At 38.7% G+C, this 27,932-nt stretch overlaps 2 protein-coding genes across 4 annotated transcripts in view; one reads left to right on the top strand and one right to left on the bottom strand.

The window, feature by feature from the left end:
• Nucleotides 1–11,893, bottom strand: part of LOC123526158 (kelch-like protein 28) — a 71,215-nt gene extending 59,322 nt beyond the window's left edge. The window contains exons 1-2 of one of the 3 annotated variants that reach the window (XM_045305191.2): nucleotides 11,797–11,893; nucleotides 628–1,708 (exon numbers count right to left, since the gene is read on the bottom strand). In XM_045305191.2, coding sequence (XP_045161126.2) covers nucleotides 628–1,702 — 1,075 coding nt within the window. In that variant the 5' untranslated portion in view covers nucleotides 1,703–1,708; nucleotides 11,797–11,893. Of the gene's footprint in view, nucleotides 1–627; nucleotides 2,171–11,796 lie in introns of those variants that run through there. The other 2 variants (XM_045305207.2, XR_008366722.1) reach the window with 2 other exon arrangements.
• The window catches only part of LOC123526151 (protein YIPF4-like), a 63,176-nt gene extending 35,283 nt beyond the window's left edge, over nucleotides 1–27,893 (top strand). Inside the window, exons 5-8 of the mRNA XM_053521489.1 lie at nucleotides 25,170–25,241; nucleotides 25,904–25,933; nucleotides 27,094–27,178; nucleotides 27,687–27,893. Coding sequence (XP_053377464.1) covers nucleotides 25,170–25,241; nucleotides 25,904–25,933; nucleotides 27,094–27,129 — 138 coding nt within the window. The 3' untranslated portion in view covers nucleotides 27,130–27,178; nucleotides 27,687–27,893. The remainder of the gene's footprint in view (nucleotides 1–25,169; nucleotides 25,242–25,903; nucleotides 25,934–27,093; nucleotides 27,179–27,686) is intronic.
• Nucleotides 27,894–27,932: the final 39 nt, after the last annotated feature.

The following is a 27,932-nucleotide window of genomic DNA, read 5'->3' as shown; positions in this document are numbered from 1 at the left end:
TTTAAACTTGACCTAAAGATCATCAAGATTAACATTCTGACCAAGTTTCATTATGATATGGTCATAAATGTGGCGTCTACAGTGTTAACTAGCTTTTCCTTTGATTTGACCGGGTGAACTAGTTTTTGATCCTACATGACCCAGATTCAAATGGACCTTAAGATCATCAATATTAACCTTCTGACCAAGTTTCATGAAGATATAGTCATAAATGCAGCCTCTACAGTGTTAACAAGCTTTTCCTTTGATTTGACCTGGTGACCTAGTTTTTTACCCCAGATGACCCAATATCAAACTCGTCCAAGACTTTATTTAGGATAACACTCTGACCAAGTTTCATTAAGATTGGGCCAAAATTGTGACCTCTAGAGTGTTAACAAGCTTTTCCTTTTATTTGACCTGGTGACCTAGTTTTTGATCCCAGGTGACCCAATATCGAACTTCTCCAAGATTTTATTAAGGGTAACATTCTGACCAAGTTTCATTAAGATTGGACCAAAAATGTGACCTCTAGAGTGTTAACAGTCAAATTGTTGACGACGGACGCACGGACAGACGCACGGACGCCGGTTGATCACTAAAGCTCTCCTTTGAGCACTTCGTGCTCAGGTGAGCTAAAAAACTTACCTGCAAATATTAGGTTGTTTTCAGTTACAACACAAGCAATGTCTTCACAATCATAGGTATCCAGTTTCCTCGGCTCTGGGAATTCCTCAATATAGAAACATTCTTGCGAGACTGGGTTATAACAGTTAATACAAGGACGTACAGTCGTCAGCTCCACACCTCCCATGATGAGTAGGCAACCTTCTGGGTAGTACATACCAGACCTAAGACTCAAACTGAAGTCTCTATTCCCTACATATGTGCCCGGATTTGTTTCATAATCTTTAAGATCTTGGATATATTCCTTACATTTCTGACATGTTCTCACCAATTTGTGCCTAGATAGTACTTCCTTTACGTAACTACTACTAACCAGACCAATTCTAACCATTTGTAACAATTCACAGAAGAAACCTTTTCGTGACTGAAAGTCATGAGCTATCCAGGAAATAACAGCGTCTAGTACAATTTCTTCTTTTTCTACATTTAGTTCATCAGACATAACTATCTCAGCTAGTTTGTTAAATGTCAATGACAAAAACTCTTCACTCTCGCAAACATCAACAAAATTCTTTTCAATGAATTCTCTTGCTTTAATTTTTAATGCCGTACAGTTGTGGATTTCTGCTATGAAGTTAATACCAATACAGTTATGAATATCTAGCTGTGTTTCCATAAATTTGGCACAGGCTCGTTGAACTGGCAGTATCTGAAACAAAGTTGCAGCACTCAGTAAGTTTTGTGCATTACTTCTTGTTATTTTCACCTTCCCTGTATAAGCATATTCAATAACATCTTTCACTGACCTAGAATCAACTTCAAACAATTCAATCCTATCCTTTTTACTTTCAGCCATTTCTAATGTAAACATCAGTTTAAAGTATGGACTAGTTGCCGCCAATACGTTCTTGTGGCATGAAAATTCGAGACTTCCTACACATAATGTGACATCTTTGAGAAGATCCTCATCATAAAGTTTCTTCATTTCTTTCAGTAGTACCGATTCATGTGCGTCATTTTTGAAGTGTATGAAACTAGTTGTACAGCTCATCCTAGACATGTCCTGACTGATCTCGTTGAGGTCCTCCTCTGCCATGACTTACTAGAAAGAGAAAACACAGTGTGATTACTAACAGAACTAGATATGTGTTCATAGGACACAGGTGCCCCCATTCCTGTCACTGTACCTGGTTTCATGACTCCAGGTGAAATATTTTAAGATATTTGCAACACAAACTTTTGAAGAACTTTATGTGTATATTTCACTAAGTAAAAGACAACAACACTGGCCTAGCTAATAAAAACTACAACTCCCAAGTGACATAACTTTTTTTTCTTTTCTTTTCCCTTCTCTTTCCTTTTTTCTTGCCTTCCAAAAATCTTTGCATAATATTCGTATTGAAACTGATGTGATTTTGATTTGAAACAGGTTTAGTTTATGTTTGACTATGTATATCATTGACAATGTGTATGAAATTGTATGTCATATTTATGTTATGCAAAGGAAAATAACAGACTGGCAGATGGACAAGTGCAACACTAAGGGCTCTAAAATTCTGGGAGCACAACAAACAAGAGCTGTCTCCGTAGGATGACACATGCCCCCGATGGCACTTTGAATGAATAGTTATGGCCGATGTTAGAGTTTGGGACCTTTGACCTACGGACCTGGGTCTTGCGCGCGACACATCGTCTTACTGTGTCACACATTCATGCATAGTTATTTTAAAATCCATGCATGAATGACAAAGATATAGACCGGACATGCCCATCAATGCACTATCATGAAAAATGATCTTTAACGTCTAAGTGTGACCTTGACCTTTGAGCTACGGACCTGGGTCTTGCGTGTGACACGTCGTCTTATTGTGGTACACATTCATGCCAAGTTATTTGAAAATCCATCCATCGATGACAAAGATATGGACCGGACACACCCATCAATGCACTATCCTTTAACGTCTAAGTGTGACCTTGACCTTTGAGCTACGGACCTGGGTCTTGCGCACTGCACGTCATCTTACTGTGGTACACATTCGTGCCAAGTTATTTGAAAATCCATCCATCGATGACAAAGATATGGACCGGACACGCCCATCAATGCACTATCCTTTAACGTCTAAGTGTGACCTTGACCTTTGAGCTACGGACCTGGGTCTTGCGCACTGCACGTCGTCTTACTGTGGTACACATTCATGCCAAGTTATTTGAAAATCCATCCATCGATGACAAAGATATGGACCGGACACGCCCATCAATGCACTATCTTTTAACGTCTAAGTGTGACCTTGACCTTTGAGCTACGGACCTGGGTCTTGCGCACTGCACGTCGTCTTACTGTGGTACACATTCATGCCAAGTTATTTGAAAATCCATCCATTGATGACAAAGATATGGACCGGACACGAAAATTGCCGACAGACCGACAGACGGTTCAAAAACTATATGCCTCCCTTTGGGGGCATAAAAATCTGCCCTAAAAGTAAGACTTGAAAAGCGGGCCTGGCAGTATTTACAGAAAGATAGACTGATTATACAAACCAGTGTAACAGACCGATGTACAAAATCACACACAGCCAGTTCAAACAATGTACGGTATGAAAGAGAACAATGTACGGTATATGAAGGAGAACAACGTACAGTATGAAGGAGAAGAATGTATGGTATGAAAGAGAACAATGTACCGTATGAACGAGAATAATGTATGGTATGAAAGAGAACAATGTACGGTATGAAAGAGAACAATGTATGATATGAAAGAGAACAAGAGGACCATGATGGTCCTGAATCGCTCACCTCTTCCCACATGACCCAGTTTTGAGTATGACGTCGTTTTTTCTCTTATTTGACATAGTGACCTAGTTTTTGAACTCATGTAACCCAGTTTTGAACTTGACCTAGATATTATCAAGATAAAAATTCTGACCAATTTTCATGAAGATCCATTGAAAAGTATGGTCTCTAGAGAGGTCACAAGGTTTCTCTATTATTTGACCTACTGACCTAGTTTTCAAAGGTACGTGACCCTGTTTTAAACTTTACCTAGATATCATCAAGGTGAACATTCTCACTAATTTTCATGAAGATCTCGAGAAAAATATGGTCTCTAGAGAGGTCACAAGGTTTTTCTATTTTTATACCTACTGGCCTAGTTTTTGACCGCACGTGACCCAGTTTCGAAACTGACCTAGATATCATCAAGTGAATCAATTTTCATGAAGATCCATTGAAAAATATGGCCTCCAGAGAGGTCAAAAGATTTTAATAATTTTTGACTTACTGACCTAGTTTTTGACTGCAGTTGACCCAGTTTCAAACATGACCTAGATATCATCAAGATGAACATTCAGACCAAAGTTCATATAGATCCCATGAAAAGTATGGCCTCTAGAGAGGTCACAAGGTTTTTTTATTATTTGACCTCCTGACCTAGTTTTTTATGGCACGTGACCCAGTTTCAAATCTGACCTAGATATCATCAAGGTGAACATTCTGACCAATTTTTATGGAGATCTTGTGAAATATATGGCCTCTAGAGAGGTCACAATGTTTTTCTATTTTTAGACCTACTGACCTAGTTTTTGATGGCATGTGACCCAGTTTCGAATTTGACCTAGATATATCATCAAGGTGAACATTCAGACCAACTTTCATAAAGATCCCATGAAAAATGTGACCTCTAGAGTGATCACAAGCAAAAGTTTACGGACGCACGGACGGACGACGGACACCGCACGATCACAAAAGCTCACCTTGTCATTTTGTGACAGGTGAGCTAAAAATATACGGTATGAACGAGAACAATGTACGGTATGAAAGAGAACAATATAAGGTATGAACAAGAAAAATGTATGGTATGAACGAGAACAATGTACGGTATGAAAGAGAACAATGTACGGTATTAACGATAACAATGTACGGTATGAACGAGAACAATGTACGGTATAAATGAGAACAATGTACGGTATGAACGAGAACAATATACGGTATGAAAGAGAACAATGTACGGTATGAAAGAGCAGGGCTTGAGCTAGGGAGCGACTTGAGCGAAATAGTTGCTTTGTAGCTCCCCACTTCGCTCTAATCTAACATCAAAGCGAAATTAAAGTCGCCCGATTTTTTATCCACACTTCTCCAGTTATCCGCTATAGGCCTGTTGACACTTGACTGTAATACACGATGGCATAATTTAAGCTCCGCCTACTTCAGATTACCGAGAAGTGCAACGTGACACTTGTTTGGTAAACCGACTGTTGATAAACAAAGCAGTAGGGATTTATATTACCGGTACATTAGCTTACACATTCTTTTTTGACCTTTAGAAAGTATCTTACCTTGACTGGCTCGAGTAATTTCCTTAAATCCACTTAATTTTACTAGTATTTTTCAAAGCCCAGACTTTAGAAACATAATATTATCACTGACACTTTCTGTGCCTAAAATACCGTAAGGCCTAAAAAAAAAATCGTTTGTTTCCAGTGACATGGCCAAAAAAAATAGGGTAGGTAGGTAGGCATTTTTTTTTTTTTTTTAACCTAACACTATCGCAGTTTCAAACAGGGAGATTATAAACATGCATCCTATTGTTATGTTTGATTTACATGTACACCCGAATGTACAATGACTTTGATGATGTTTTAGCAATATAAAATGCCATTTTATTGTGTATTTAAATATTATGAGATAAATATTTGCTTTACATGTTTGCGTTTTGTTGTTGTTGTTTTTTTATTTCCAGATTTATAAGCCCATCCGATTAGCTCAAGGTAGAGCAGTCGATCTACGGATCAAGTGGTCATAGGATCGTTGTGTCCTATAATTCATGTGGAGATGTGGAGAAGTTGGCAATTACTTGTGGAGAACATGGTTTATATTTAATTAAACGTGAAACTTGAATGAAATCTTGCTGTGGATTCTCTCTTTAAATAATATAATTTTAATATTGAATATTATTCAACAACCAACATTTATATTTCAAACTTAAACCAAGTAAAAGCACACTGGCCAGGAATATGATTTGCATCTTTGATCTGCACTGAGATTAATACCATCACCCCCTACCCCAATCTAAAATTCTGGATTAACTGGAAATGCCAGACAATGAAGTTTTGACTGGTATGCCCAAATTGTGAATTATTAAAGCTGCAAGTGGTTGTTCAACGTCTTACTACTACTATAAATCCCATCTAAAACCTGACTTTTCAAGCCTCTGCAGGCCTCGACCTTAACTTTTTTCAGCAGGTCCACCAACTGCAAAAATCTAGTAGACCTGCTCAGACTTTAGTGGACCTCCAAACGTCATAACTTCAATTGACTCAAAGAAACAGGGCTTATTTCTAAAATAATTAAAAATGGAAGACTAGCAATCTGTTATCCCGAAAAATAATTATTTTGTAAAGTGTCCCAAAAAATGTCCCAAAATATGGACACAATAATCATCATCCACCCCACGTCGATCCCTGTTGAAAGTGAAAAAAAAAATTAACAATTATCGGTAATTATTCTGATGATAAACTAAGTAATTAGCAAAGTGTTTTCATCATCAATAAACACCCCCTCAAAGAGCTAAAAGAAGTGTGTCAGTTATTATGGCATCTGAAGTGGAGATCAAAGCGGTATAGTTGCCCGAGATTGTCACGGCATTACGTCATGTTTTCGCACCATGTGACAAATCACTGTCTAATCGTACTTTCTTGATTCCTTAAATTGTTGAGAAGAAATCAATAAAAAAGTTTTTTCATTATCTTTTTTTTTAAAATGAAAAGAGAACAATGTGCGGTATGAACGAGAACAGTGTACGGTATGAAAGAGAACAATGTACGGTATGAACGAGAACAATGTACGGTATGAAAGAGAACAATGTACGGTATGAACAAGAACAATGTACGGTAGTCAGTGTACCCGGTTTTGCACACATTTCCTAAGAACACCTTCCTATCTAGCTAAAAATGATTAAATTTGAATTTACCTCTATATGTTTTAATAAACACACTTATTTCGGTTTGAAACGCTTAGTGTACTTGATTCGGATAACATATTTTGACCAGTTCTTGCATTTAAGTGTACCCGGTTTCGCACACCCTGATATTTATAGAACTCAGTGATAACAATGCAGTTACTCAACAGAAAAATATTAATTAACTTTTTAACCATTAATATAATTCAATTTAAACATGTATTTTCCAATAAAACATCAGAAACTGAAATTTAAAAGCAGTTATGAAAGTGAAAGCTAGGTACCAAACCCTGTTTTTACTTCTAAACGCAGAAAAGGCTAAAACAACTGAATACATGAAACAAAACTAAAACAATAGAAGCTGTTGAGTCACAAACGACCCCCACAAGTCTAATTATTCGATTAAGTTCTCTGTTTTAATAAAAACGTAAAGCAAACAATCAAGTTGAAGGCATTTTGCAGGTTGGGAGAACTTCAATAACTGTTGAAATAGTTTTCATTTAGGTAAAGTAGTAGGCAAATACTTACCTGTATGATGGAATAGTGATTTTTCAATTTATTTTGCACCTTGTTGTTGTTTGCATAGTCATTATTTTCATGAAACTTAATATTTTTCAGCTGACCTACTGGTCTCCATTGATATTGTTTTCGTCTGCACTGTAGTGCTCGCGTACGGTCTGTTACGGCCTACGGGGCGATAGCCTGAACCCGGAACACAGCAAGAGTGATTTCCCTTGGCGCGGGCAGCACGAAAAGACATTGCTGGTGTTGCTAGTCAATATTATTTGGCTATTGTCCCGAACAGCATAAAGTACAGACTGATTCCACCTGGTAAGTTTCCCACAGTTACAATATTGGTGGCAGCAGTTCATTTAGAGCCCATATTTCGCCGACCAATAAATCGCTACCCGAACTTCTATTTTTAGGCTTGGCCAACTTGCCAGTCTAAAAACGGTTGTGACTTGTGTTGGAAAAAGGACCGGGTGAGGCGTAATTGAATTAAGTCGATTACGTTCTAGGTTGAGAACACTTATTTAAGTGTAATAGGTTGAATAATTGAAAAATTATTCGACATTTCCAGACAGTTTGTTGGGACTTATACCATCGGAAATCCCTATAGTTGGCATTGTAGTATACCTTGGTTGAAGTTTAAGGATCCTTAAAAGAAATTTTTTGGGTCAATCTGGAATTGAAATAATTAAATTTATTTCTGATTTTGTTGTTATTTTGATTTTTATCAAAGATGTCACAACAAAAGAGTCCAGAAGGTAAGTCAGTTACATCTGGTATTAGTGCACAAGTGGTTTCAATTAATTTTGCTACCCTTGAGCAATTGAGAATGATACCTGGAATTAATAAAAAATTGCCAGTGCAATTTTGTCGGTGCGTGAAGCGACGGGGAACATAACCCCGGAAGTCTTGTCCGTGTTGTGTCGTAAGAAATTTACGGAGTCTGAGCTGGGTTGAATTGATTTTACCCAGAATAAACTATGGCCACTTCAAGACAGTGATAAGGAGCCTGAGGCTAGAAAAGAGCCCAGTGCTTGGTCACAAATTAAGACCGGAAATACTCTAGCTAGGCCTGGGGACTTGATCACCCCTAGACCCAGAATGCATGCTGTATCTTCTGGTATGCACAGGCCATTTTTAAAAACTCCAGCTGAATTCCTTGGGACACCAGTATCGGGCAGGAAGAGGGTATCGTTATCAGAAACGAAACTAAATATCAACCTTGGTAAAGGTAGCACTTCTTTTGGTGATGATGGTAATGCCAATGCAAGTAGGCCATCATCAGATGGGGGAGTGGGAGCCAATTATAGTCAGCTGGCAAAGAAATTAAGTTCTTTGCAAAAGCATTTGACATTTGATGGTAAGGGCAGCTGGGAAGCTTTTGATTTAAAGTTTACCAGATATGCTGAAGCATGCAGATGGTCAGATGCTGAGAAATTTGAGGGCTTGTGCTGGTGTCTTACTGGCAAGGCTATGGACTATTATGTACTGATACATGATAGTGGTGAGGTGAACTCTTACCAGGGTTTACATAGTAAGCTTGAGGCGCGGTTTGGTGAGCACAAGTTGCCAGCTGCGGCTCAATTACAATTTCAACAGGCTTGCCAGGAAGAGGGCGAGTCGTTAGATGATTTTGCAGACCGGCTTTTGACACTTGCAGCAAGAGCATTCAGAGGCCTGCCAGATTCATTTGTGACTAATCAAGTCATAAGTCGTTTCTGTCAGGGCCTGTTAGATAAGGATGCAGGCCACCATGTGTTTATGCTTGATCCTACGAGTATCCAACAGGCCAAGCAGGTAGTCCGTAAATACCAACAGGCACACATGGCTATATTTGGTATGTCAAAGCACCAACCTAAGTTGTTCGAAGAGGAGGAATGGTGCGAAGAGGAGGAACATGTTTTTGCAGTGGGAGAAATGGCCGGTAGCACACAAGGGGCACCAGATAATAGGACTGTCATGGAGGCACTTAAGCAATTAGAGCTTAAATTTGATGAAGTCATGACAGTCAGATCCAGTAGAGGTGAATCTGGTGACCTACCATAGAGGCTTTATAAAAGCAAAATCTGTTTTATGCTTTGACAGGCAAACTTCGGTTTGAGTGGCGGGGAGAGTGAGTCAGAGCTTTTGAAGTTTTGATAAGAGGCTATGATGCAACTGCCAGGGTTAGCCTTGCCGACGGGGATAAATAAGTTGATACTTGACACCAATGCATTGAATAATTTGAACAGTGCATTGGTACCATAGGTCCAGGTCGGCAAGGAGAAGGTCATTGCATATGGTAGTTATGGTAGTTATGTTCTTATTCGGTAAACTGTATTGTACGGAATGACCACTTAAGTTTAAGGTGATTCATGGGGTTCCAAGAGCCTCAAGGTTAACTGGTGAGACGGTGGCCGGAGGAGCTGTCTCGGTTGAATATTGTGCTGCAGCACGGGGTAGGTGGTGAGCATGATAAAGCTAAGGCAATGTCTTGAATGCCGGTTGGAGGCATTGCAATGAGTATCATGCTGGGACACGACTGGAGCAGTTACCTTGTGGCAGGTGTAATTACTGTTAAGAAGACAACGAAAGTTGGGGTCCTTAAACCTTGTAGACGACGCAGTGCCGTTGGTCATAGGGGACACCGAAGCTTCCATCATAGAGCGTTTGAGGGACCTAGGACCAACAAGGGCATGGGTACGACTGTCTACGGGTTTCTTAATGTAGACGACGCAGTGCCATTGGTAAAGGGGTTACCTGGAGGTTACATCACAGAGCATCCGGGGAAACTGAGACCAACATTGGCATGGGTACGACTGACTACGGGTATCACGAGGGAACCACAGATGACACCGAGGGTAAGAGTGGCAAGCCAATCCTTACAATAGTAGTCTCAGATGCCGGATGACCCTTCTGAGAAAAGTAGCCTACCAGATGCTGGTATGGATTTAGACTACTATGAGGTAGTAAGCTTCTTTGTGGTAGATATGTTTAAACATGCTGTTGTAAACATGAACATGGTGACCACAAGGAGGGTTGTGACTGAGGCTGTTTAGGGCCTCGGTAATCGGTAATACAGTCACGTCTGGACAGTCAGTTCAGTGCCTACTGTAGGACAACCAAGTTCACAGTCTGAGGTCCTATCCCCGGAAAGGACAAACAAAAGACTTGCCGTGCTTAAGGGTGCGACAGGTACCTCTATCTCTACAAAGGGTCTGGGGTCTAGCCTTCAGAATTCCATCTCGGTACCGGATCAAGGAGCTCTGAGGGATAAAATTGGACTGTGAAGTTGGTGGTTCTTAGTGGTGGAGCTGAGTGAAGTGTTGAAACAGGATGAGAAATTGCTGTATGTTTTGGATTGGTAATGAGAAAGGACAGATCCGGCATGGTCCGATCTGTTTCTTGCCAGTCCAGTAGCTGAGTCAAATCGGTAAAACAGGGAACAATTTCTTCTGTTAGATTGTGTTTTATGTTAGTGTGACTAAGGTCAAGATGGCATTCATCTTGGTATGCTGAAAAGTCTGAAGGAGGAAGCTATTGAACTCAGTCATGGCTTAACTTCTTTGGGACATCGGACTAAGAAACAGATTAGTCCGGTGAAGCCTCGTCCTAGAGACCCTTGACGAGGAACGTATGGCCTCACACAGTTTTACTAGGATAGGGCAGGCACCGCAAGGCCCTGTCACAGAGGAGACTTAAGCTCTGCTTGGACTAGCAGTAAGGTTACCTAGGCCCCCACTGTTAGGCAAAGCTCAGGTAGTGAGGTTGGGGTCAGCCGTCTGTTTGACTAAAGGTTGTTTATTAGTAAGTGTTCGGCTGCTGACCATTCTTGGAGTACGAACAGTTCTTATGATAGCACTGACTATCTATAGAAGAACTGAGTCTGTTTAGGGCCATAGGGGCTGATCTGGTGCACTATGGATGCGGAGATCCATGGTCGCCGGTAGCAGTGGTATTGTGGCTGAAGTGACACAATACTAGTACTGGTTAAACCCAGGAACATCTCATATTTATGAGCAAGAGACCATGGTCTACTTCCATGGTGTAGGGACTACCTCCTTTCAATAGGACGGGGAGGAGTGTAGTGCTCGCGTACGGTCTGTTACGGCCTACGGGGCAATAGCCTGAACCCGGAACACAGCAAGAGTGATTTCCCTTGGCGCGGGCAGCACGAAAAGACATTGCTGGTGTTGCTAGTCAATATTATTTGGCTATTGTCCTGAACAGCATAAAGTACAGACTGATTCCACCTGGTAAGTTTCCCACAGTTACAATAGCACTTACCAGAACGAGGCTCCAGTGGGGAAGGACCCCTTGTGTCAAATTATGTAGGGAATAACCCACTTTCGTGAAATAATAACAAAGAATTGTTGAATTTTCTGCTTAATTCTCACAAAGTACATGAATTTACTGGGTGTGCGAAACCGCGTACAGTGCGAAACCGGGTACACTGACTCTTATGAAAGAGACTGAATCATATGCTTCGCAGGTCTTTGACACAATGGGCAAAATTTTGTTCAATACTGAAGCTTTTTTCATGTAGCATTATTCATATCAGATTCATACAAAAATACTGAACATCATTATATTGTTTACTTAATTTAAAAATGAAGATGTATGGCAACCTATCCGAAAACAATCTATCCGAAATTTACGTTTACACGCTTGATAACTCATCAAATCCAACAGCAGAAATAAGTAATCACATGAATACAGTATATTACAATTTCATGAAAATTTACTTCTGCAAATCTAGTAACAGATTAAATGGTCAGTTGCTGATTTTAAAGCAATTTTCTTTCTGTTTACTGCAACATCGGATTGGTTACGGTGTTTCATTATAACCACAAGTCGTGAGAATAATATGTTGGTTTACGGTCAAAGTGAATCAACTTATTTCCCATCCTACATTGTAATATTGTAAAATGTGGGATTCGCAGGTTAATGCTAGTAAGACAAAAGTTGTTGTCTTCAGCAGGTCGAAGCGAAGGAGTAAAAGTATAAATTTTCCTATGATAACAGCGAACTTGTCATTTTAGATGAATGTTCCTATCTTGGTGTACAATTCAGTTATAATGGGAAACAGGCTACTCTATCTTCCGTCGCGACCGTATCAAGCAGGCAGGCGGAGGGGTCTTCATTGCAATAAGAAACTGTATCACAGTCCAAAAAATGCCCGAATTTCAGTCCGAGTGTGAGGACTTTTGGGTAAAGTTAGACCTGGTAGGTAGTAAGTCCCTAGTTACTGGTGCTTATTACAAGCCACATGAATTAGACATTGACAGTTTCGCAGAATTTACTAAATCCCTTGTGTGGCAATTGGTCTGCTGATGCGTCAAGTGTGGTGTGCTGTGTGTTGTGTGTTTGTCACCTTCCGCTTTAAGCCTCCACCGCTGGCTAGCCTTCTGGTGAAAAAGGAGCCGAGTGCGTAAGTCTTCCCTGCCAGTACATAGCCTCTCTGCAGACAAGCCCTTTTGCAGTGCCTCCGAGTTGGCGCCACACGGTAACTGAGCACCTTGCGGCCTCAGGCAGAACTGCAGGGGACTCGGAGGAGGTCTGCCTCCAGACATGTGGCATGCCAGGCCCACCGGTGTGTGGACACGCCCTGATGCCTATGAACAGACCCCCAGCTATGGGACAAATAGCTCCTGTGTTCCCAGGATAGTATTTTAACTCGGAACTAAGGGTGAGGTAACCCCGAAAGAAACCTAGAGAGTTGAAGACAGAGGTGCTGGGCCATTGGCACTCTCTTAACGAACCACAGCACCATGCAATATCGCTATGACTACACAGCCATCCGGTATTCAAAAATGTGGTGCTGAATCTCTGAGGTCCCTCGAGGGGGATTCAGTGCCGGGCTCTGAGCCTCGACAGAGTCCACCCACAGCTACTGGGGGTCTCTCCTTCAATCCACAACATGCAAAGAGAAGAAGGAGGAACATACCAAGAAGAAGAACCAATTCGCATCAACCTTTCAGGCTGATGCATTGGAATGCGGAGGGTGTCTTCAACAAGAAAGCTGAACTTGAGCATATCCTCCATGAGAAAGATATCAATGTCTGTTGCATTCAGGAAACTCACCTACAGCCAGAGAAATCCTTCAAAGTCAGAGGATACCAGTGTTTCCTCTGTGACAGAATTGGCAGACGAAAAGGAGGCATCATGACATTGGTCAGAAACAACATCAGCGCTGTCCAGACCAACACGCATATGGATGACTCCGAGTTCCAAGTTCTGAGCCTCAGAAAGAACGAGTTCAGTTTGAAACTTGTGAACTCTTCTAGAAGATTCATCGTGATCTGGTTGCTATCCCAATTGTAGATTACCTTACCCCAATGACCCGGTGTGTCCGCTATGGCCATTCCCTAAGTTATAGATTAATTTCTTATTTCCGAGAACAGTGTACCATTGGAACCAACTTCCCCTCAGTGTCGCCCACCTCCCTACCCTACAGCAGTTCAGTGCTGCAGTTTGCAGCCTTGAACACGCCTCGCCCTAGTTATCCTGCAAACTCAAGTTTTAACCTTTTTATATCACAAAAGTTATTTTTTTTTTAGTTTCTTCCACTCTAAATTTTTATCACTATATTCTTTCTCTTTATGATTTTGACGCGCAAAACGTCTACGTTCCCGCAAGGGGTTTGACGTCTACGGAAGATAGATAGACAGAGGCTGATTCGGACCATGTATGGCTGATTCGGCCCAGGCTTCGAAAATATAAGTGAATTGAACAGTTCCAACTAAGTATTGGAAATTGGTACTGGAAATTTAAACTGAAGTATTCCACACCAACTGTTAAGTTATATTGCGAATTAGGTATTAAACAATATACATGTATTTGCTTATTAATACAAGGATATTATGTTACTGGAGTAAGCTATTGAATACAAAGGAAGACAAGATCTGTAAAATTTTGTATAGAACAATGTTAACTTTGCCGGAGACCTGTATTACTAGCTCTCCATGGATTGTATATGTTAGAAATTGTTTGAATGATCTGGGATTGTCAGAATACTTCAGACATCAAAACGTTGCAAATGTACTTCATTTTAAATAAGGCTTTGGTGAAAACAAAATTATATGATCAGTTATTGCAGTCCTTGAGCAGCACTGTTAACGATTTTTCAAAATGTTTAGTATACCGTATTTTTAGCACTGCTATGAGGAATACCTTGATATATTATCTACAAATCTAACAATATCACTATGTAGATTTCGTACCACAGACCACAGATTAGACGAGACCAATGGGAGACACTTTAAATCGAAATATACACTGCAGAATATCTAATATACATTTTTAACCAATCAGAGGCCCTGTGACTTGCTTTACTATGACCCAAATGACGGCGGACTGATATACAATACAAATTTTAGCTATATGTATATCCATTTACCGATGCGGCCGACAAAATAAACAAACATCTTCAAAATATTTTTTTTTGTGCTAAATAAATAAAACAAAACAAGGAAGAAAATCCAACAGGGAAAGCCACGTTCTAAAAACACAGCCTCCCAAAATGCGCACACGATCAACACACACACACACGCACGCACGCACACACACACACACACACACACAAGGACAAAACAAACAAATAAAGGAACACAGTGGGGCACCGCCTTAGAAAAGTCAGTAGCAAAACCACCACTGGGGAGCTCAAACCGGTTTATGGTGCACTCAACCTCACTCTTACCCCCACCATGTTCTAAAGTCACAGGACAGTGTAAATAAAAGTTATCCCCGCCAGGTGAAACCTTAACATACGCAAAGTCATAAGTCCTTCAGATCTATGTCCGTGATGAAACAAACAAAAACACATCTATCAACACATTTCATCTTTTGCATTGAAAATAAAACACAAAAAACAAACAGCTTTCTCTTACATCTCTGTTAGGATAGGATCAAAGAGTATAACTCCTTCTATTATAATTTCATTGTCGGTGTCAAAATAATTTAAGTTTCATATGGCAATGGAAATTCTACCGTCAGGAAGAAAGAACATTTTTACTTATTTTTGTTCAAGTCTATGGTGTAACATACAATATCGGCATCATTATACAAATATTAGATGTTCACGTTGATGCAACTGTAAACAATTTACCATTTCAAGTTCACAATATTTTCGTCGCGGTTCTGTGGCTATTTTGATTATAACCCAAGCTTTTTTTTTTTTTAATTTGTCTCTAGGTTAACAGTCTGTGGTGTTACTTTACCAAAAAGATGGTACACCAAGAAACTTTATATTATACGAAATTCAAAGTTAAAATATTTTATCAACCTTTTCTATTGGTATTTTACACATAAAAACACACATTTACTTCTCTATGAACACAATACTAGATTTTAATCTTATTTATAACCCTTATCATTTCACAAAGGACAAAGCTGCAGACAAATACACATAAGTTCCTATATATACACTATTCAGAAAGTTCATTTATATGTTTTATATTTAGTACAACTTTTAGCATTGCAGGTGAAACAGAACTGAAATCCAACAAGTACGGGTATACAAATGTAAATTACAAGTATTATTCAAATTACAGCAAGAAACATTTATCTGTGGACTGAGAGGTTATTGCTATTCCAACGACTGGAAATTTTGTCTCCTTCAAATATCTTTCAGTTTCTAGGTGGCCTCGATTATGCATCCTGATTTCGTCCGATCTGCACTCGTTTCAGCCGGGCTAGTTGCGCGCGCGCAAAATTCGGTACACCCGCGACACATTAGAAATTTCACGACGCATTTCGGTGTCGGGATTGCCCGGTGCTGTATGAATCGAGCCCACCTAGAAATCTGTCTTTGTTCATCACTAGATTCGACTGGAAAAAGTCGCAAAAACTACCTAGCTCATATAACATCAACTTAAATTTTGTACTAACCATTGTCATATTCTGGGAATACTAGTATAGCTTTTTTGATTTATAAACACAACATGCTTAGCTTTAACAAACATTTTTCAAGTTGCATATTAAGTAAATTTTATGTACCATTTTCATAATTTATATTGACTGATAAAGATGTTCTTATAAAACTATATAGAAAGGCTCTATTCTGCATTAGTCGTGGGGTAAAAATAATGCAAAATATGCAGTATTCAGTTCTTTGTCTTACCATGCTATTAATGAATTAATTAATGAGTTATATTACCCATATAGCTGTTCTTAAACCGATAATTTCTTGTTAATCTGGACTTATACCCGTTTGGCAAAATATTATAATTGTCAACAGTGACATTATTTTTCACTTTGTTCAATTTATTAAGACAGTCCTGTCACATCAACTAAATTATATTTTGCTTAAGCAATAATATTTCTCCTTTTGTGATTTGTCGTTGAATAAAATCATTGGAGTTCAGATGCGGAGGAATTATATCACGACGGCGCAAGTGACATAATAATACGCATCTGACCGACAAACAATGATTTTTGTCGAGCCCGCTTGCGGATGCGAAGACATATATATAGTTGTCCAAATGGCTGTTCGGTATATGTGCGTGCGTGTGTGTGTGCGTCCGTGCGTCCGTCCGGATTTGTTTGTCCGGACCATAACTTTGACAATCTTGATTATATTTGGCGTGAATGTTAATCTCAGTGAGACGGAGTGTCATGCGCAAACCCAAGTTCTTATCTCACAGGTCAAGGTCACAATTACAGGTCAAAGGTCAAATTCAAAAATGACTGTCCGGAGCATTTCTTCTTCATACATGGAGAGATTTTGATGTAATTTGGCATAATTGTTCACCATCATGAGGCGGAGTGTCATGCGCAAGACCCAGGTCCCTAGGTCTAAGGTCAAGGTCACACTTAGAGGTCAAAAGTCAGATATAAGAATGACTTTTTCTGGAGCATTTCTTTTTGATGCATAGAGGGATTTTGATGTAACTTGGCACAGTTGTTCATCATCATGAGGCGGAGTGTCAAGCGCAAGATATTAGAATTACTTCCCTTTGTTGTTACTATAAATAGCTTATATTCGTAACTTTTTTATTACTGGTCGTAGGGAAAAATCAAGACCACTTTTCTGTAGTACAACATGCAGGATTTGTTTGCTGGGGGGCCCAACCTGGGGTGGGTTCGGGAGGGGTATCCCCTCCCGATTGTGAATTTTTTTTTAATATGGCACATGAATAGATGCATTTTCCTGCTACCTGAAACACCTTTAAGGATGCATGAATGTATTATATATTTAAGGAAAAGTCTACTTTTTAATCATTTCATCAAGCCTTTTCAATGTATGTATGATTGTACAGTTACAGTGTATGGGCTTATTTTTCTGTATGATACCCAGTTGAAAAAAATGTTGAAGTTTTAAGATGATTATTAAGTAGACTAGCTCCTAGACTATGATGATTTTTTTTCACATTTTTATGATTTCATGTTATGAACTGAGCCAGTCTATATACTATGTCCAATATTACAATTTTAACATCAGTCCTCTTAGAAAATCTCTAGAATAGACTGGCTTTTGTCTCTATGAACATAAAAAAAATCATAGAAATATCGTAATTATCAGTCTAGTGGCTAGTCTAATTATTAAGGGTATCCTATTTGCAAAATGGCCAAATATTTTTAGATTTCCAACAAAACAAACGAAGTATTATGACAATTACTATTTACATCACAGATTTCAAATGACAATGAACTCTTAACTGTACCAGAGATCTATAAAAATAAATAGATGTGTATTTTATACTTCTTTGACTGTACAAACTATAACATCACAGCACATATTAAATGATATTTTTATGTATAAAACCCCTCATAAGTAACGAGTTTTAGATGCGTTTTGCAAGATTTACTGAGAAACTACTTTTAAAACTATGAGAGTTTTTAAGTAAGGTTATTGGACCCAAAAGAGTAAAATTGATCAAAGAGCTATAATTGATACAGTAGTTTCAAATTCATAATTGTTGTAAAATAAAAAGATAGGATAAATATCTATCAATTTAATAAATTTGGGGAATGTGCCTTAATGTAAAAACAAAATACAACCATCATAATGTTTCAATTTTCAGATTCATTTTATGATTTACTTAACAAAACCAACAATGTAATGATCATTTTATAACACTTCCAAAGAGAAAAAACATAATAGTTTCTCCACTACCCAATCAAGTACCGATCAAGCGATCAATGAAGCATGTGACATGCCTAGGGCTAATTTCCACTACTGGACACGGTTTTATGGCTCTTTAGCCTGTGTATTGCTGTCAAATCAAGCCAGTTGCGCTGGTGTATAAATTTGTTAAATGAGAGCCCCATAGTAATAAAAATCGTAACTAGCCAGCCAGCTGGGTGGGGGGGGGGGGGGGGCGGTTCCCCTGGCCCCCCACCTGGATACGTGCCTGACATGCATGTTACATCCAATTTTCAGGTGAATTTTGACCTATCTCTGCTGGTGAGGATTTTTGTGTGGACTTAGAATTTTTTTTTAAGATTTACGTCCCTTTGTTGTTACTTTAGATAATTTATATTGTAACTTTTTGCAATCTCTTTTTTTATTTGGCGTAAATGTTTGCCTCAAAGAGACAGGGAGTGTCTTGTGAAACTCCCAGTCCTTTTGACAGCTGGCGGGCTCGACATGTTGCCCGTGGGCATCTAGTATTGAAAAGCAGTCACTAAATTATATAATAAGATAAATCTTTTCAATTTTAATATTTCGCACGTCTTTGAAGAACTAGTTTGTGTAGTTTCTTTTCCAGCGCGCTGCTGTGACGTTTGACGCTATGATATACATTTACTTGTACTATATGATAATTGTGACATACAAACTGTCTACTTTGTCTGAAAAGGAAATTAAGTGGGGTCGTGATAGAATTAAAGATCTCTATTAAAATTGTCACAGGATTCTGTGAAGCTTCAAAAATAAATAACATAAAAAATGGGGTTGAACATAATGCAATTAAAGCATGGTCACGTGATGGAAACGCTAATATTGCGTAGGTAGACACCCAACCCATTTGCTTTTGTTACTTATTATGTATATGTGCTATGTATTATGTGTTCAGAAGCAATAAAATATGATTAAATCAGGTAGACATCAGAAAATATTGACGTTCACTTTCGTTTTACCAAACTGCTTCGACATAACTTTTGAATCAAATAAGGTAGTTTAAACCCACCCACAGTCATTCCTCTTCACTTTCAAACAATAAAGCTTATACTAGTATCTGGCATGAAAAGGGCTTTTACTAGGCATAATTATATTGACTACATTCGAGTGGACCACAGAGGCATATCCGGCGAATTACTACCTTCATGCCTAAAGCCGCCGTTTGAAAGACTAAAGCCGCCGTTTGAAAGACCTTTACCAAACATTAACCATTACCTTGTACGGAAATAGTAGAATGACAGGTGTATGAGAAAATCTAGGTTCCGTGTTGGAGTCAGGTGATAGTGGTCGACAAAAAAAACAATATTATACTCCAGCTAGCTCATTACTTGATGATATATAAACAGAAAAGAGTATTGAATTATACGGTGTTCTAGAGACATCCAATGGAGGTAGTGCGACATTTGGGCTACACGACTTGTTCCTCGTTTTATTATAGACATTTGTAGCAACAGCTCTCTGGACTCTCATTTTACAGTTCTATAGGATACGGGAGAAGATAACTGGGCATTCTTTCAGGTGACTCTCATTTAACTGGCTTTAATTCCTTGGCACAGTCTTTGCCCCAAGATTCCAGAGAGCAGATGTTTACCGTCCGTCCGTGAGTCGATGGTAAGTTAGACATTTGTGTTGTCAGCAAATTCGAGGGATTTACCTTTTTGCTGTATCAGTGATATCGTTTATGTATCAGAGGTAGACAGTGCCAAGGACCGAGTCCTGAGGAGTATCTGAAAGGAAAAACGTGACCAGCGAGCGTTACCTTTCATCCGTGCTGCTCTTCATAAACAGTTTAGTTTATATATAAGCTCATGATGATCAACGTTATAAATGTTTTTTTTTAAAAATCCATGACTATCCCATAACGTCTGTAAAATTGATCAGCTGGGTCTTGCAGCTTAGTTTTGATCTGAACACTTGTTTATTCCTACAATATGTGGGCTTCCGGCGAGCTTGACAGAAAATGAGACATATCTTTTTTCTAGGCATTGTCCCTCTTGACTGGAAAAGGTCAACGAGCGTCCCTGTTTACAAGAAAGGTCTTTATGTGGCTAAGACAAGGAATTGCCGGTATACGTGTCTCTGGTCTGCATTTAATCATGATAGAACAAGTCGCATAAACTTGTTTACAATCATTTCATAGTAATATGATTTAATATGAAATAAGGCAATGCCTCAATCGGGAATCCTCTGTTACCACAGAGGGATCGATTCCGTATTATGTTCTACCAATATCTGATGAAAACCTACTCATTCAAATTCAATGATAATGTGATTACGTACACACCGTAAACAATGGAATACAAAATATCCATCATGTGATGTTTCGTAAATGACTTACGGAATTTCAACTTTTTACTTCTTTATTTATTCATTTCATACAATCAAATAGCGGCTGTCATTGAAATCAAAGTTAATAGATAAAACAGTGTCAAAGTAAGCTCACTCCCTGAAAATATTGTCTACCTTGGAGCTAATCAGTTCAGCCGGGCAGTCTGCCAGGTTGAACACGTGTCCCCCTAGAAACCTGCTCTATCCTGCTCTGTTTTTGAAGACCTGCTCCAGTCCTACCTTTTAACCTCAAATTGTCACTGAAAAAGCGTGAAAATCCAGACTATGAACTTTGAAATAAAGTGTGGCGCGTGGCCGTTAACTGTTACGTATTGTAATCAGGGGATGCATGCACACAATAGAATTTGAATAGCCGCGGAGTAGGGCTTTAACCTGCCCGCCCGCCCGCTTAGCTCAATGCGTTGGTCTACGGATCGCGGGGTCGTGAGTTCGATCCTCGGGCAGGGCGTATGGTCTCCGTGACTATGTGATAAACGACATTGTGTGTGCAAACATTAGTCCTCCACCTCTGATTCATGCGGGGAAGTTGGCAGTTACTTGCGGAGAACAGGTTTGTACTGGTACAAAATCCAGGGACACTGGTTAGGTTAACTGCCCGCCGTTACATGACTAAAATACTGTTGAAAAACGGCGTTAAACCCAAAACAAAACAAACTGTTTTTAACCTATTTTTGATACAATCTGGATGGACAGGAATTAGGCGGAAGGCATAATCAATATCAGTTTTGCTAAATAATGTGCCGGGACCCAGATCAAGGAGCAGACGAACAGCATCGTCGAATGTACAGTACTGCACTGTCGCGAGGTTGGGATCGATGAAATCATTGACGGATTGACCTTTGGGGTAGCTAAGGTGATGAATAAGGCGATATTGACCTGGCGTTTTCTTAGGGACCAACCCTATAGGACTGATCCGAAACTGTTGGAAAGGTGGAGAGTTAAAGGGGCCGCAGATCCGGCCTTCCTCTATCTCTAGCTGAATTTTACTGAGTACTAGAGACGGATCGGCCATGCAGGATTTTAAATTTTGGGCGAAAGTGTCAAGTCGCGGACCAATAAAGCCAAGTTTGAAACCGTTGGTAAAACCTTGAATTAAATAATCGGCTAGATGGTAGGAAGTCAAGTATGATTTTAAAATTGAGACTCTTATTGGAGTAACTACTGAGGAATCATTTTTGGGCTTTCTGGTTATTGTGTTGGGTGTTGGAAGGCCTGGCTGGGACTGTAGGGTATTGAGCTGTATGTCCTGATCTGGCGGCTTGACCTTTGCTGGTGAAGGAACAGTTGTAAGCGGCATGGGGGCCTCTGCAGAAGCCACATGCATGAGGGATTGTGCATCTTGGGTTATGGCACTGAGTTCGTTTGTTGAAGGGCCAGCAGGTATTGTCGAGAAAGCGTCTGGCCCGGGGATTTGCGAAGCGGTTTGCACTTTTGGGTCGAAAGGAGGTGACCGAAGGTTGTTGAAAGGAAGTGCAAGCCATTAACCAGTATTCAGTGTGTATACGGTCCCATGGTAATTGAACAGATTCCCTTAACATTCTAAATTGTGTATCATAGAAAAGAAAGGCCAAGCCTGGTCTTCGTGTTGCGATGTCCCTGACTATTTCCCCATATTTCATCAGTTGAGGGGTTTCAAGGGGGTGTTTGACCGAATAGACAGCGGCAAAACGTAAAAAGGCCGTTGTCCAAGATTCAATATTCGTAATTTTTTTGGATTGCGAGTTTGGCGTAAGACTTAACTTTGATTGGGTATCCATCTGTAAGGTATACTGGATGGGTTGTTGAGTTGAAGTGGACGGAAGGAGGGCGGCCATATCTACAAATTTATGCTTCCATATCCGTTTCTGAATGGATTTTGTAATTTGGAAGAGGATGGATGAAGATACCGGTTGAACAAACTGGATGCCGTTACCTTCCATATGATTAATATTATTAACGTGATGATGAGCTACTGCTTCTATTGTTCTTGTGTCCTCCTCTAGGTCGGAAGCACTGTCTTCACTTGACTCGGTATCCATATCCAGTGGTTGTTCCATGATAGGTGCAGTGTTTGAGTTCACTGTGTTCGTATGAGAAGGGATTGGAGCCAGATCCTGATCTGTTTGTGCCGCGGAGAAAACAGGAATTTGTGAGGAATTCACAACGTTCATGCTTGTATCAGGGTTAGCTATACTGTTAAGTACTGGAGGGTGCCCATTGTTGCAGGAGAGAGTCACTCTTTCGTGGGTCGTGTTAATGTGTGCTGAAGTAGAGATAGCATTGTCCATACTCTGATTCGAAGGACTGACAGTGCTGTGTGCTATGCGCACTCTTGTTAAATGGTTGCCTGTTTTTGGCAGTTTTTGTTTCCGATTGGATTATAAGGAACACGTGACCTGATACTGGAAAATGATTGGATAATGTTAATTATGTATAGATATAGAATAGCTTGGGAAGGATTAACCGCCGTCCCGAATGAAAGTCGGTCCTCTCGGTTCCTACATACTCCATAAAATTTTTTATGTGAGCATAAAATTGCATTTATGTTTTTATTCTTTTCTCTCTTTGTCAGCTGACGCTTGTCAAAGTCTATGTCCTCGCAAGGGGTTTGACTGAATGGAAGATAGGTAGATACCTTGATATATTACCTACAAATCTAGCAATATCACTATGTAGATTTCGTACTACAAACCACAGACTCCCTGTTGAAAAATGCAGGTTCTTTGGCATTGAAAGTAAACGTAAACTAAAGTAAACTCATATCCACAGCTCTTCCAGTCTTGGTTATATTGAGTAGTTGCATAATAACCTGCTAAATTTCTATGATGAACTTGTTCATCTTACAAGTTTGACAGTACCATTAATTTAAATGGGGTGCTTACCAAAAAGATACTTGCTGAACAGCGAGCAATGCAGATCATGATCAGGCTGGTCGCAAAGGCAGAATCAGTCGTGTCCAGCATGGTAAGGGATAAGCAGGCCGATGACCAGCTTTTACGAGTTTCGGAAAGTTTAAAACAATGTCTTAAATCGTAAATATTTCATTACAGAATCTGATTAAAATGTTAAAAAATGTCCAGATTCCCTTTGTTGCGAATACGCTTGCATACATATAGAAATGGGCTATTTCGTGTCCAGTTATCCCGAGTTTATTGTATTCTTACTGACACTGTACAGATATCAGCTTACTTGTGCATAAATAATATATAATGAGACATAATGCTGGCATTAAAGTTTTTTTTTCGCACATCAGTCAGGCATCATATGTCAAATTTCGTTTGCAATTTGCAACGGATTTTTATTTCCCATGAACTTCATGTGAACTTGTAAATTAGACATATGATAGTACTATAATTTATTAAGCAGCGACAATTTGCAATGTTTCTAGCTATAACAAAATAAAACACATGCAGTGACTGTACTCAAAATTACTGATCATAATTCTTTGGTAGTGTAAACAACTGCAATGTCTAAATTTTGGAATTTTATAGTGTTAGGACTTATCTTGTATGTTGAAGCACAAGGTATAAATTTTGGCAGATATGTTGTTGTACAATGCATGTATTATTTAAAAATATTTCAACAACATTTAGACAGCATCAAAATTAACATATTTTTTATGATAAATTAAAATTATTTTGAACATTGAAAGACAATTTTTTGTTACATGATATGTTCTTTTAGAACTATTATTAGATACGAGATTCTATCTCGCATAGCTTTTCTTAATATAATAGTCACGGACTACTTTATCAAATAAGCAAATAAGCCGTTGCTGGCGGGTGTACAATATTTGCCACAAATCACGAAAAGTTCTAAACGGGAAAACAAAAATCGCTCACCATGGTCACTGCCACATGCATATACACCGTATTAATATATACGCATATTTAAAATACATGTATATCTGTTTTTTGTTGTTGTTGTTTTTGTTGTTGTTTTTTTCAAATGTAATTTAATGGTTTTCATTTTTTTTGGCGCTTAAGCAATATAAAGACTGAAAGTACATGGCGAGAGCAACCCTGTTGTCCAGGATGAGACTTTACACGTTGCACATGAACTAACGTCAACGTGTTGACTTCAATATTCCATATTATTACATACTCGTTTTTATTCCCCATTAAGTTACATTGGTACCAGAAACGTCAATATTTTTCCATACACTGACGCCTGAATTTCATATCGGGTGCGTGACGTAATTCAGTGTGTTGTTGCACTACTTTTTTCTTTTTAGTTCAGTATTGTCAATCCTGTTCAGGCTATTGAACATATTTATGATATTTAAATAATATCTATACGTGTAGATGCGTATGTAATAAAAAGGTTATTATCTTTGCATCGGGAAATATGCACTCGCTCTTCCTATACCAGTTAGATATACCCACCTTCATCTTGTATGTGCCATTAAATTTGAAAAAAAAATCGTTTTAAGATATAAGCTAAACAAAAGGTATTTTATTCAATTTAATGTAAAAAAATGATTGAGAATCTTTCTGAAGTTCGCATTTCCACAAGGTTGGAAGCGTGCGTTTGTTATATGTTGTGATATATTCTTTCGCTCCCGTTCTCAGTGTCAAAGCCAAAATTGAATGATCGTATCCTGAAGAAAGACACACCTACAATGAATAGAATTATGTTTACATTACCCATTTCAAATTCTCTTTACAGATGCAGCTGGCCGAATGTCACGCGACTGGCGGACTCAGTGGAAAGGATCGCCTTCTGGAATACCACGCGGGGGTAAGAAAGCTTAATGTGTATGGTATACCGAATGTTTCCTGGGCAGTTATTTTCGCCTTTGCGACTATTTGTCTTGATAAGTAAATATTTCAAAATCGTTAATTAAGTACACTTTTTTAAATAACACGAAATTAGGCCTAAACACATTGCTTGTCTGTTTTGAGAAATACTCATTTGTACTGAAACCTCACATTCAAAATATATCAGTATATGCTGTGGGTCCGGTCTCCTATTGTAAAGCTATTTTAAAGAAAAAATGGAGTATGAAATACATCCATCAATCTTGTGCTTTGTACCTTTTCTCATTGTCATCTATCTTTATGGTTATGGTTTCTTGGTTAAAATTGGTTAAAATCTTTGTTTAAGTCCACATTTTGACAAAAAAATATAAGAGCTACAGCGTTGAATCTCTGCGCACTTGTAAATCATCATTAGATGAGTAAGAAGACCAAGAACCATAACTCTTACATGCATTTTATTAGAATTTGTATTTAGAAAATCAGAACTAATCACTTTAACTATTTTCTTACATACTGTCCAACACTTGCAGGCGAGCGATGAAATCATCAAGCGTTGCTCTTGTTTTTGTTCTCCACTCACACTTAAAGACGATTCCTACATTATTATGCAGACCAAACAATAATATTTTGTCTTTTATGTAGGTGGAAGTGGCAGTGGAAGGCCGATACCATGTAATGTATAATATAAATTAATACTATTTTTATATTCTGATTTAAACCGAACTTCTACTTATTATGTAAGTATAGAACTTGTATGAATACATGCAAACAGTTTCATTAATTGGGCACCATTTTTCACTTACTTTAAATCATTCATAACTCAGTGAAATGAGGTAAAAACCATTTCATCTCGAGCAATCAATACTATTTAACAACTGATTATGTTGTTCCCATGCTCTGGATTTAACATTTTGATGAAGAAATTCCAGTACTCAGAGCAAACATTTACCTAGTGTAATTTTCGGCAGTGTCTCACTGCCTTCTTCAGCACTGACTGGCCGGTTATGGTAGGTCACGTGACGTAGGAAGGTCACATGATCGGAGGAGAGGTCCGTAGATACTAAGATTCTGACAAGTGAAAGTGGACTTATCAAACGCAAAGTCAAAGAGGCTATAGAAATAAAACAGCGGAGACCATCGCTCAATCGAGACGAGGGCCTGGAGCTTCCCCCCGGCTACGGACCTCTCCTCCGATCACGTGACCTTCCTACGTCACGTGACCTACCATAACCGGTCAGTCAGTGCTGAAGAAGGCAGAGACTCTGCCGAAAATTACACTAGGTAAATGTTTCTTCTGAGTACTGGAATTTCTTCATCAAAATACTATTTAAAGTTTATCTTGTGTAGGAATTTCTATTCGCTAATTTACTCTATCAAGAAGACACTATTTTCAAATATTTCACATATAATATCTCCATTCATATTTTAAAATCATGCTTAAAGTCATTAATTTCGAATGTTCTATGTAATAAGGATGATAAATCTAGAATGAGGATGTGATACAATAAAATCATCCTTAGATCTTTGTTGTTGTTTATTTTTGCATTGACCAAAATGGCAAACATTGACAGAATTTCACAAGATAATGATGAATTTAGAAGTAAGAATATCTTGACAATATTGTTAATAATGTGATGATTGAGTTCAATTTGTAGTTAAAACTAAAACAGCTGAATGTATAGCTGTGTTGCTGTGATGTAGTTCCTGTTTTCTTTATAATCAGTGATTCATATTTTGATGGTAATAACTATTCCTTTGAGCGATTTTATTAATTTCTAAAATCGGTAACATACATGAACAAAAAGTTTATTATGGTATGCCATTTTTTTCAGCATGGTGTCCCCCTAACACAAGATATTGCTTTGTGAATCCGTGTCAAGTAAGCAGGTGCCCGGCATTTCCAAGTGCAAGGTGCTTGTAAGTGTGTCTTCAATCCTTAAACTATTCAAGTAAAGTTTCAAAATTATCTTAAATATTTACTATTCGGCTGTGAAAATAACTTCATAATATTACTTAAATGCATGTTCTAGAAACTGTACAGAATATTTGATCGCTAAGGCGGGCTAAACGCAGCAGTAATTCTTAGGAAAGCTTTTCCCGTATGTGCGTGATAAAAAACATACACGAGTGCGCGCGCGTGTGTAATGTGTTGGTCGACCTTTTGACTGTAATTGAGCTACGTTGTTTCTATTCGACCACGGGTAAGCTAGTGTATACTGAGAATACTATGTAGGTGCTAAGGCCTCGTGATTTTTCTGTGTGGACTTTTATAATCTGAAGAGACATTGTTTACATTTCAATTTTACCACGGTACACCACTCACGTTCTTTGACCCAATGGTCAGTGTACATCTCCTTTACAGTAACTATTATTTAAATTTCAGCGGTTGTATTAGAATAAATCCTGTGCATGTAATATTTTTCAGAAATGACGATCCTTGTGATCCTGCATGCACGGGAAACTTTTATTTGCATGGGAGACTTATACCCGAATGGCTGTGTTACGAAGAGAGAGTATAATATGAAACAAGGATATATTGATTATTGATGACAGTGTTGCCATATAAATGTTGGTACCTGTTCTATCAAGAAAGAAAAGAACAGTCATGTTTTCAAATAAATCTGTTGGCTCCATTAATATTTATTGTGATGTAATGTACATGTAATTCATA

This window comes from Mercenaria mercenaria, chromosome 1 (assembly GCF_021730395.1).
Source record: "Mercenaria mercenaria strain notata chromosome 1, MADL_Memer_1, whole genome shotgun sequence".
Lineage (NCBI taxonomy): Eukaryota > Metazoa > Mollusca > Bivalvia > Venerida > Veneridae > Mercenaria > Mercenaria mercenaria.
This window is presented reverse-complemented; position numbering and strand designations above follow the sequence as displayed.